A 12,500-nucleotide genomic window follows, 5' to 3' on the forward strand; every position below is an offset into this window, starting at 1 on the left:
ATCGTTATTCTTTTGTAACAAGAAGCCCTTTAGACCCCCGAGGGTTTGTGGCACTGCATTGGTTCGGGAAATACGTTTCCAGTTTTGGTTCCTTACAGCGGTGTTTTGGTTTTTCGTATCCGGCAGTGTCACAGGTAATCGGGTAATCAATCGGGTAGTTGGGTTGTTTATGCCTGCCGCTGGTGCGAGGCCGAAAGAAACCAGAATAAACCTTATGGATTGCATTTGTCTGTGTGCCTTAAGGCACCGTCCACACGTATCCGTATTCGTTTAAATACGCAAAGTTCTTTTTTTCTCCGTTTTCAAAAAAATTGCGTCCACACGTAGAATTCTAATGTGGAGTGTTTTACCAGTTTTTAAAGCTCGTACACGTGACACTTTATCGGTCACTTGATAGGCTGTTTTGCTCATGAATGTTTGATGAATTATTTTAAATTCAAACAAAAAGTTAAAAAAAAAAAGTTTCAGATCTTGTGAAAACTGTTCAAACATATTTTAATTCTAAATAACTTTTCTCACACTTCTACCGAATATTGAGGAAGAGTTAATGCAAAAACGAACTAATAGAGCAAGTCAGCTCCAGCGTAAAATTGGGTTGCCTGTGCAAGGAAAGGTACGCTGGGAAATCAACATGGTGTGCGGTCTCCACGAGTTATATCCTTGTAATTGAGTCCGAGCCATCCAGGTCTTGACAAACATTACATAATGTCAAGAAGCGAGATTTTCGAACGCCAAGAACTTCAAGAAAAATTGATTCAAAGAATTGAACCAACAGACGACGACGGGAGACGAGGAATGAGCTAATGACGCATCCAGTGTAACACAGCGAATATCACTGGCGAACTACCAGTTATCACCGCCTGAAAAATTCTCCTTCAAAGCAGAAGAGTGGCCTAAATGGATCCGCCGTTTTGATAGATTTAGAAAGGCCACGCGCCTTGACGAGAAAAGTGGAAAAAACCAAGTGAACACCTTAATTTACTCTATGGGTGATCAAGCTGATTATGTCTTTGCTTCTTTTACCCTAACAGAGGAGGAAAGCCAGACATATGACATTGTCAGGGGTAAATTACAGATCAGCTCCTTTAGAACATGGTCACTCACCTGCTCAACTTTTAATGTCCAGAAAAACTAGGAGACCACAATACCTTTAGTAACAGACCAGCTGAAACCATCTGTAGGCCCACCGCACCGCTTTAAGGGGGCTCGAAAGGGTTTTTCGTTGCTATAGTGTAGGCAAACTACAAATATCTTTGCAACTCTCTTGTTGGGTAATACTTTAAGGGCACTTATGACGTCATATCGGTTACCATGGCAACACACCAGTTCCACAAAAAGGCCCTCTAAATTTCAGTTTTTGAAAATTATTTGAAAAACTAAGTCGGTGACCTACCGTTTTTATTTCTTTGTTCGAAATCTCCCTGAATTCTTTAACTTCTTAGCGAGTATGACAAAAAGTTATCTAGTAGAATTTAAGATACATCGAAAAAGGGCTTTTTATAGTTTACAGAAAATTGTACTAGATAACTTTCCCCTAAACTTTTAAGTTTAAGCTTTATTTTATGTGCCATCGTGAATGATACGTGCATGCAAAAAATCAAGATAGGTCACCGTGCAAAATTTTGAGATAAAGACAATTTTTTTCCGCAAGTTTTATTTCCGGTTCGCGCGATTTTACGCCGTATTTTCACATCCGATGCGTTGCACGCACTACTTTTGACAGAAATTTAATTCAATCAGCCTTTCGAGCCTCCTTAAAGCTAAAGATGATCTTATCAAGCAAAGACAAAAGAGGAACTTTGACTCCCAGCATGGAACAAGGCCACTACCATCTTTGGACACTGGAGAACAAGAATGGAGTCCCGATCTAAAGGAACAATCCAAGAAAATGCAGCAACAAGAAGCAACTACATGTATGTGACTACTGAGAAAGGAAAGGTCACACGAAATCAACCTAGTTCCCAGGGTCTCTTAGTCCATGACCACAACGGAGACCCTGCGAACGACATTGAGACGAAATAGGAGACAACTGAGCTCCCAAACGAGAATAGTACCCAAAACGAAGAACCCAAGGACAAAAAGCAGCAAAACGAACGTCTGGAAGAGCCAAAGCCAGAAGACAGCGTAGATACTGCAAGACCACTTCAAGATAAGAACGTTAAGACAACTAGAAGTGGTAGAGTTGTAAAGCTACCAAATAAATATATTGAAAACTGTTAACAGTTCGTTAAGTTTTACCTTATATTTGAACGCTGCATATCCAGAGGTTTTAGTCAAACAGAAGACTTAAGGAAAAACCCAAACCTTTGTATTTGTTCGTTGTTTTATTTTATCCCGTAAAGAGGGGTGTGGTGTAATATTGGGTTGCCTGTGCAAATAAAGGTACGCTGGGAAATCAACATGGCGTCCCGACTCCACGAGTTATAGCGTTGTAATTTAATCCGAGCCATCCAGGTCGTAACAAACGTTACATCAGCCACCTATCCGTTTTTTGCTTTTTGGCCTTTCTAAAGATGTAGTTCCCATATTTATTTGGGTTCGACCTCTGTATGGTTATACTTTCTCAAAGTCCGTTCTCGTGTGGTCCGCGGTCGTGGAGAAAACGAGGCTCGCTTCGCTAGCTCGCAATTGTGTCCAGAAGTCGACTTGTTTGCAAGTCTACCGTATATTCAAGCATGTAAGGTTAGTGCGCAAAGAGGTAATTGCTATGGTAGTTTTTTTACGGAAACCTAGGGCAAATGATAATGGTGATGATGAGGATAAATGGACGACTCCTTGGGGCTGTTTCAAAAATATGGAATTTTAAATAATATTAGAGGATAACTATAACTACAGTAAGTACTATTCATTAATATTTAGCATACTTTCTGCTGAATATCATTCTGTGGTCAGGTCATAATTAAGGCTGCATTCACTTGGCTCTAATTACAATATAAGCCTTTTTTTTTTTTAATTGTCCTAGGATAATTTTGATGCTATCAGAATACGGTAAAAGACTTTTACCATCATTTCATCACAAATCTCACTGAAATACCTTCCTCAATTTACTTCTAAGGAAAAATCTAGAGTTTATGCTATTTAATTCTAATTTCAGAATACAGGGTCAATTGAATGCACCCTAAAATAATTCAAGAAGTTGTAACAACAACATCACAGAGTACCTTTAGATATTTACTTAAGGCACGATTTACTTGTTTTCTCTTGTAGAAGTCATTTCCAGCCTGAAAAATAGAATTAGAGCTTTGTATTGGACATTGAATTGTATGACAATCTGAGGAAAGATGATAGTTGAGAATGAAACAAACATCTACATGATGTTCAAGAAATGATGATCCTAAATGATAAATCAAGTAGGAGAACTCGTTCCCATACCTCTCTCTCTGAATTAGCTACTTTTAAAAGTTGGTCAAAAGAAGCTTGTTTCCTTTCTTCCTGGCAAAATATAAAGTTTCAACAGGTAAGTTTCATCAGGGTTAGCCTGTGTGGCAGGCTTTCGAAGGGAAAGGGAGAACTGGCAGAAGAATGAGGAAGGCAAGGAAGACAGGAAAAGAACACCTGCAAGGAAGCTTTTTTAAAATCCATTTTTTTCACTCAGATTCTGAGCCTAAAATCCGTGATCGGCTAGAATTAAAATTGTGCCAATCACTAACCTAATTCCCTGCTCCAATTCACTAAATTCAACGTCAAGTGTGGCGCAATTTTTGAGTGAACATATTTGAATGGATGTCATTTAACAGTTTGAGATTTCACAGCTGCCTTATGTAAACTATGAATATTAATTAGGAGATTGAATGCAAAAAAACAATCGCATCCTGACAGGCATTCCCTTCCCTTCTTCTTCCTAGCGCACCCTCCTTGTTCTTGTTCTCTTGCCAGTTCTCCCTCCCCCCCCACCCCTCTTCCCCTCCGAAAACCTGCCATGCTGGCTAAAATTGGGTCAACTGATGAAGGACTTGGAAGACTGAGAGCCTGCAATTATAGTAATATGAAGAAGATCCAAGTCTATTTGGTAAATGCCTAGAGCAAAATTGTACCAACTCTATTTTAAGGCAGCCAAATGGGTGCTTTGGATCACCCCTCAGATTAATGTGCGGAGCTCTTAATGATCACATAATCACGAAATAATAAGAAAAGCTCAAACTTTTATTTTGAAGTGACGTTTTAGTCGCTGTTGCCGTCACGGTTTCTTAAACTCCCAGTTCACTCCTGGGAGTGATACCTTACACTGTACTCTGTCTGACACCAGTGAGATTATTTTACTCATCAATGGAGGGACAGTTCAGGAATCAATGGGTTAAAGACCTTTTTCCCACCCCTCCCTCCTATTATTGGTGAGTATCCAACTGATGGATTCAGTTGGATGGTGCCTTTGGTGAGGGCTGCTATCTTGTTGCCATGGATTCCTCCTTTCATTAGACAGGTTAGTCTCTATCTTCATCGATTTTCAAGTCACTAAGTCTCAAGCTTCTCTACTGTGGTCTGGCATAACCCTAAGTCATTTCTTGTTATTGTTTAGTTGCGTGACATTGTATCGCTCAAGTTTCATTTTTGTTTACTAAAAATGTTGTTTTTGGTCTGTCATTAAGTCATTTAACCCACTGACCCCTGGGAGTGAGACCGGGGGCATCCTAGGGCATATGAGGTGTCAATGGGATAATATCATGGACGATACCTTTGGTGGAACAGAGCTGTCATTAGTTGCAGACACCTGGCTATTTTGGCCATCCATGACCATAATGGTGAAAATAGTTGGCTATGCCAAGTGAAACAATGACTAAAACACAGTTAAAAATAGCCAGCTACTTTCATTGTGTGGCCAGCTTCTTCAAAACATAATGACAGCCCTGGTGAGGATGTAATCACGTAGGCAACAATAGGCAACAACAAAGATAAGTTCCGATGGGCATTATGAGTAGCATGAAGTAAATTTTGCAAAATAATTATTGTTGGTTAGGTTCAATCCTAACCACCAAACCAGATTCATTGAATAAACAGTCAATCATGCAGAGCAGGTGCCATAAGGTTTTCTTGGAGTGCTAGCAAGCAGGGGAGCTATCTGGCAGGGGAGCTACCAGGCAGTCCTAGAGAGGAAGGTTCTCCTTGACAACCCTGTAAGTAGCCACTAACAAAAGCACATTGTCAAACTGAACCAGTCTGGCACTAAACGTAATGAATCACAATAAAGACAGATAAGGGCGCAGAAGGTAAGTAACTCAAAACAGTTGACAGGTTTTTTCTAAAATAATTAAAACCATTTCAGGTATTAGACTTACCTCTGTAAAGGTGTCGTAGTCATCAGCTGCCTTGTGATCGATATAGCTGAGTAATTCCACCTCATAAAGAACTATAAAGTTAAATGAGAGAAGAGACATTTTTTACACAAAGTACACTTCAGAAGCACTTGACAGCTAGGATGAATCCCTAAGAAAATTGAAAAGCGAAGAAGAACAATTTTTTAAATTAATTTCGCAAAAGGGAGAGGTGACATATTAACCTATTAGGCTCAGTTCCTAGGTTGGAGAACCTCAACTCAGGGTTCCTTGCAAAGGTTGCCCTCCAATGTCAGAAGTAAGATAGAGAGGTTTACTACATGCAGTCCATAGCCTGTGCATGCACATGAGAAAGTAAAGGTTCTTGGCCCCCTACTCTTTCAAACCCTGAAACAAGTGATGATAGATAGCATCTACAATTTAATGCACTTTCTCTTCAGTTACCTTCAGTTAAGACCTACTGTAGGGTGTTTTTCAGCCCATGTTCTGGGCTCTCGTCTGGTGTTCCAGCAATTTGAAAGCTCACTGGTCATCTAAGCAAAGATGCTAAGTTTGCCAACTTTAAACTAGTGGCTAAGCAAACCTCAGAAACTTCCATCGAAGGTAGCTAATAGTCATGGATACCATATGTCTTTAATATAAATGTAAGCACAGGTACCTGTAGCATTTTGTGGAACCCGAGGAGGACACCCTAACTCCTTAAATGCATACTTGGGACTGAGGAGGAATCGAGACTTCTCGCCTCTTCTCATTGAGCTAATTCCAACACTGAGGCCTGGTAAAATTTCATCTGGAAACATACATGTACAACATTGCATGACTAAAATGTACCAATCTAGGCCAAGTTAAATCTGAGATAGCGTGGTCCAGCAGTTTCCCATACACACCACTGGGGGCGGTCACAGGGACATACAGGTTTTCATGACTCTCTCGTATAGAAATCAGTGCTTTTCACTTGTGTTGAGTTGTCAACCTCGTTCCCAGGGTCTCTCATCTTAATGCCTGGGGCGAGCGAGGAGAGACCCTGGTAGGGTCTGGTCACGTGTCTCCCTGAATCTGGGAGATGACAATTTATCCAATGAAGGGAGGGGCAGCTTAGTAAGAATTTTGTCTATACTGAGACTACGGGAGTGCGGAATGTGTTGTCACCAAAACAAACCAAGTTTCACATGCTGCGGTATGTGAACATATGTTCTTCTGCGGCTATGTCCGGCGATAATAGTTTGCAAACGCCGAAGAAAATATATACATCCGAGGAGGACAGATTGTTGCTGTAGATTGTGCGGTTCAGTCAAAGACGTTTTACATTGTAAAAATCTGTTCAAGAAGGCCACTGAAGAATTGCTCGCCTTAGCCGAGGCTGTGTTTGGACGAACTTTACAACACCATGAATTAAGGCCACAAATGCGACAAACACGACAAATTCCTTGTTTAGAGCGGACCCCTCCCTGGTGTTTTCAATAGTCACGGAAGCACATGACCAGACCCTACCAGGGTCTCTCCTCGCCCGAGAGACCCTGGGAACGAGGTTGTTGAGTTGTGTGATCTTGCAATTGTAACTTGTCTGCTATGCTCCCTGCCCTAGGATAGGGTAAGTCCATTTAGTCTCCACTGGTTAGAAGTGAGATAGTGCCTGAGTGGAGGCCACTCAAGGGTTAATATCTTGGTTCCCTGCTGCACTCGGTTGCTGGACAGACGCCTTCGGCTTCTCGGACACCTACACCAAGCTCATCATTATTATTGCCTTCACTTATGAAAACTGAAAACCTGATACATTGATACATTAATTTCTTGAATAAGTGTATCCTGGGAGGTAAAACAACTGTTGAAAACTTTTTAATGCCCTTTTCACACCAAACCTTAGCCATGTTTTTAACATATTTAGTTAAACACAGTTCAAATTATTAATATTATTGTTTTCTTCTTAAATCATCATCCATGTACATACTGATTTTTGTCAATTACAAATTTAGCACAGATCAAACCACAAATTGAAACTCACCTCAATCTCATGTAAAAGCCACTCCTACATTTCTCTGCACATGACTGATTTTCATTTTGTAAAACCCAGTTTCATTAAACATGTCTTGTTGGTGTGAATGGGGTATAAGTTAACAGACGTCATTTATATAATCAACCAAAAGGATCTCTGTAGGATCTTAGTGTCTTATTTTCATTTGCCCATTTGCTGCATAATATGGCCTTCAATTTGATCAAAACAATGCATGCAATTACGCAATTAATAAACAGACAGCCAGACATGTTCACAGGTTGACAGTACAACAAAAATTTGAATAATAATTATTTATACTTTACCAAGCTTAGTCACGTAAGGTCGGTTTCGCAGCCGGGAACTGTCAAATGGTTCGTCGTTAAACTCGATGTAACCATTACTATGATCTATGAGCAAAAAATCCAAGAAACAATAACTATTCAAATAATATAAATTTTTTTGCTTCATAACATTAGCTCTCCTCAGGAGCCCATGAATAGGAGGCGCCCTATGCACAATGTCCTTGAGTCAACCTTTGCCCATATCTTTCTATATTTAGAAATACCGGTAACCCTTCAGCAGTAGGCGCCTCACATTTATATCAATTTAAATCAATCTGCACAATTTGCATACATTGTTTTTGCTATTTTTTCTTTGTTTAACGATAGCTTTCTTCTGATTGGCCACTCTAAACAGTGTGGGCAGAGCTGAAGAATTCTAACATAGAAAAATAAAAGATGCACACAAAGGCATCAATCCCGGAAGGTGTTATTGAGGTTGCAATGGACAACAGAACAGAAAGATGTTTCCAAGGGGGAAACCTTGATTTATCACTCCTTACATCTGACAGTTGCTCCTTGTGGCACAACTGGTCCTGTGCCCTGCCTTAAAATTTTTTTCCGAACTCCACCATCTCCTGTCACATCCTCCATTCTTCGAGCCATACGTTTAAAAGGTGTCTGGAACATAATAACCATCACATTATGATTAAATTAGGAGGAGTAAAAAGATCACTGTCCCACACTTCAATTCATACTTTCTTAAAAACTCAATTAGCCATACAGGTGCCATCTTATGGAACACTGTCTGCATGGCTGTGTGGCTTCAATTCGCGAAACACCGAAACAATATGCATGATCCCACAATACAAACTGAATACTAACCGACAAAGGTTGGGTTTGAGATTAAATGTCATTTTTAAACATTATAATTGCTCCTAATTAATTGAGATTAAGATTAAGATTATTGGGAGCCATAATGTTTTAGGTCTAATTAGGCCCTTCTCACTAATTAATTGAGATTAAGATTATGATTAAGATTGGGAGCTATAACATCTTAGGCCTAATTTGGCCTAAAACAATATTTCATCTCAAAATCCAATCTTTGTCGGTTAGTATTCATTGTATTGTGGGGTCAAACGTGGGGTGGTTTCGGTGATTCCTGCTTCAATAGGATCCCATAACAGCTACAATGTACCTGATACATGCAAGAGACAATAATAATATTATTATTATCCTTGGTTAAATTGTCCAGATACATGCAAGGGATAACATCCCTCCTTCGCAGGGGTTTCAATAGAAGCCGGTTACCAGCGGTATACCGCCGCCTTCTTTGCCTCACACCGCCAGCTAGTTTGCCTTGATTTTCACTAAAAATGCTATCATAAACTTGTCAAACTGCCTCCTTCAATGGGCTATCATGGACGGCTATTTCAGAAGTTATTGAAACCCCTGCCTTCGTCTCTACCTTGCACTCCAAACATACATTATTAAGTTTTATTTCATTAATCGAGTCCTTCACAGGAACATAATTATGAGCCCAATGAGTTGACCAGTGCTCCCAACTGCGTGGATTCATAGCTCAGTTGGTAGAGCATAATTGCAATGGAATCACTGACAGAGGTCATGAGTTCAAACCCCTTTGAGGCCACCTGGATTTTTCAGGTGTCTATAAAAGACAATAATAATTACGTAAGCAATTTTTGCTTAAAATTATAATAATAATTATTGTCCAGATACATGCGAGGATCACTTCTCTCCTTCATTTATCAGAAACTTTGATACGTCATACGCATCTATTAAGCGGTGTAAAACAATTCACTGAAATAAAAGTACAAATACGGTCTTAATCAGAAAGAAGGGAATTCACTAAACATCGCAAATTATTAAGAGAAATATGTTATTGGCAAATCACTTATGACATTTCCCTGCTTAATGCACAAAATATAAAAAATTAAACTGTAAAAACAAATTCTCCATGTGCTCTTATCGATTAGTGTAAGAAACACATTCAAAAGTAGTCAGCACGTTTCCCACAAAAATGTCTCAAAGTTAACAAACAATAACACTTTCTGTTAGGACAAACAACACTTAAATTATATTTTTTAATTACAGTCTGTTTAACTAGACTAAGTGCTTTAGGGCCTGTTTACATGGGGGTGGGGGTAATCTGGGTAGTTGGGTAACCCGCTGAGGTGGGTTCGAAAAAAGCTTGTGTTTACAAGCAATCTTACCACCCTGGGGAACAGGGGGACCTTTCTCAAGGCTATGGCGACGCGATCACTAAGTACGTAGACAGGCAAAATGGTGAGTGAAAGATGCATTTTGGCAGTTAATGCTATTTTACTCTCATTAGCATCTTTTGCTTCAACTTTTCAGTGCTGTGGCTTCTTATTATCACTGCAAAGGCAGTAAGTATATAGAGAGACAAGTCAACTGGGGATGGGTGGGTTACCCCACCTTCAAGTATTTATATGGCAAAATGCACCCCTGGTTGGATGGGTTAACTCACCTATCATGTAAATGCAAGGCTGAAAAAATAAAATTTATATGGAAATGTAAACAGGCCCTTATTCTTGGGTCATAGAAATGAAAAAAAGACAATTACCACATCCTCATCTTTGTCGGATCCTGAATCGTCCCCAAAGTCATTACACTCATAATTCAATTGCTGGAAAACATCTTCAGAATCAAAATACTGTGATTCCTCATCTTCAAATGCCGCTAGAAAGGAAAAATTATTTACAACAAAAAATAGAATCAATGGAATTAGCCCCGGACCTACCAGTCACAAGTAGGTCAAACTAATAATTATTTTCCGAACCTCCATATTTTCATTAAATAATATTGAATAAAGGTAAGTAATAGACACGAAAGGTCGCACATTACATGGGCCATTATTTTAAGGCCAAGGCGATCATACTGTATTCTGTCAAGATCTGAAATAATATATTATTCTACATATTATTTGAAGAGACCTCAGACCTCCGAACAAGTCAGACCCTCGGGTGTATTGAAAAACTCAGACACTTGAAAAAGTCAGATCCCCAAGTGTCTCGAAAACTCAGACCCTGTTATTCTACTGAATTTTTGCGCTTTCATGGCATTATGTAGTACAGTTAATATATATATATATATACTATTGCCGGTTAATTTTTCATTTTAAGAATATCTGGTCACTGTTGCATGATGTTGTCACGGCCAAATGTGTACAAATGTTTGACATTAAATCCGGCCACTGTACCGTGAAAAGTATCACGCAACACACATCATTCTGTGAAATGCCGCAAATATTTCATTCCAATTCACGTACAAAAGCATTCTAAATTTCTATATTTCCTCAGTTGTTGGCAGGTGAAAAGACCTAGGGTAGCCATCAGTGACATATAAATTAACTGTACTACATAATGCCATGAAATAGCAAAAATTCACTACAATAACAGGGTCTGAGTTTTCAAGACACCCTGGGATCTGAGTTTTTCAGGGGTCTAAGGACTGAGTTTTCAAGGTCTGAGGTTTTTGTGACACCCTTATTTGAAGGACAAATTCAACGAAAATAAATAATTGCGGGCTCAAACAGAGCCCACAACCCTAATCTCAGAGTCTGTTCAAAATTTATGGCAAGAATTACTCTTCCAAAATTACCCAAAGTTCTCTGGGTGTAGGTGATCTTCGAAAGGTAAACACGTGCAAGCGGCAATGTGTTCATGTGATGGCTGTCAAAACATGATCACAGAGGTGCATGTACGCAATTTTACTGTAATTTAGAAGGGGAGACCAGTTTGCTTCATTTGCATAATCAGATTCAAGATTGCGACCCTTTTGACATACTAAAGGTGAGTTTTACTCAAAGTCTAAATGTTATAGGTTTACGCTGGACCTACTCTCTTATTTTCCAAAGAAATTTACTGTTGTCACAAGGCACAGCTTCTGCTAAAGAATGGGCTTTATCTCGCCCGAGTGAAAGCAAATCTTGAGATTGGCACTGTCTTGCCACAATCTGATCATGACCCAGTTTGGTCCCCAAGTAAAAGATCAAAGCATGAAACTAAACCAGAAACTAAACCAGAACAAGCAGAGTCAAATCACGAGTTAAAAAGATCAGTAGCATCGCGAAGATCTAGATATGATTCTTGGAAATTTGAAGCAGTAGCTGCAACAAATCCATCTCATTCAAGCATTGATTTTGTGCCTTGATCTTAGAAAGACAGTACACCATCTAGAATACCTAAGCAGAAACTGTTGAACTTTTAGAGTTTCTACTATCTTTGTATTTTTTTAACAAAATGGCGGCGAGCACTGTGATACGGCCTATTGATTATCTATATACGTTTTAGAAACCTGCTGTCATGTGTTTACATTTATAGCGTTCCCATTGTTGTTATACCATTTGGTATATTTGTTTTATTGATTATATCATGTTGTGTTCATTACATGCATGTGTCCATTGTGTTCCTTAGTTCAACTCGATCTTGACAGATATATTTCACTCATCCAGAAAATATGATCCCTTCTAGATTTTAATCATCAGTTCCTACGCCCAGTTTCTCAGCTAGGTAATCAGAATTCTTAACAAGTGTTTGATGCACGAGCTATGCATCTGTAGGGTCAAAATTCTGTGGTGTGCCTCATTTTGCAATCGTCCAGCCCGTATATCCTAACCTTTGCTTAACTACTCCTAGTTATATTAGTATTTTTTTAATTGTTGTATTATTTTTAAATATTAACCCATTGACTCCTGGGGGTTCCCCATTGATGAGTAAAATTGCCTGGCGTTAGATAGTAAAATACTAAGTATGGCTGGTTTAGGCCAGTTTAGGGGTGAAAGGGATAAGAGAGAACTCTAAAAATCAAAGGGAACAATAAGATGTTTTTTTTATTATTATTATTATTATTACCAGCTGCTTTGAACTGGAAAGTTTACACCAACCAAAATGATGAGCATTGTTCATAACAAAT

General features: G+C 39.1%; 1 protein-coding gene across 5 annotated transcripts in view; it reads right to left on the reverse strand.

The window, feature by feature from the left end:
* The window catches only part of LOC137975736 (inactive peptidyl-prolyl cis-trans isomerase FKBP6-like), a 45,598-nt gene that overhangs the window by 19,423 nt on the left and 13,675 nt on the right, over nucleotides 1-12,500 (reverse strand). For all 5 annotated transcript variants that reach the window (XM_068822912.1, XM_068822913.1, XM_068822915.1 and 2 more), the window contains 7 exons: nucleotides 10,150-10,265; nucleotides 8,105-8,222; nucleotides 7,587-7,670; nucleotides 5,929-6,060; nucleotides 5,274-5,344; nucleotides 3,373-3,432; nucleotides 3,162-3,221 (listed from right to left, as the gene is read on the reverse strand). In XM_068822912.1, the coding sequence (XP_068679013.1) occupies nucleotides 3,162-3,221; nucleotides 3,373-3,432; nucleotides 5,274-5,344; nucleotides 5,929-6,060; nucleotides 7,587-7,670; nucleotides 8,105-8,222; nucleotides 10,150-10,265 (641 nt within the window). The remainder of the gene's footprint in view (nucleotides 1-3,161; nucleotides 3,222-3,372; nucleotides 3,433-5,273; nucleotides 5,345-5,928; nucleotides 6,061-7,586; nucleotides 7,671-8,104; nucleotides 8,223-10,149; nucleotides 10,266-12,500) is intronic.

Source organism: Montipora foliosa, chromosome 11, assembly GCF_036669935.1.
Source record: "Montipora foliosa isolate CH-2021 chromosome 11, ASM3666993v2, whole genome shotgun sequence".
In the NCBI taxonomy this organism is placed as follows: domain Eukaryota; kingdom Metazoa; phylum Cnidaria; class Anthozoa; order Scleractinia; family Acroporidae; genus Montipora; species Montipora foliosa.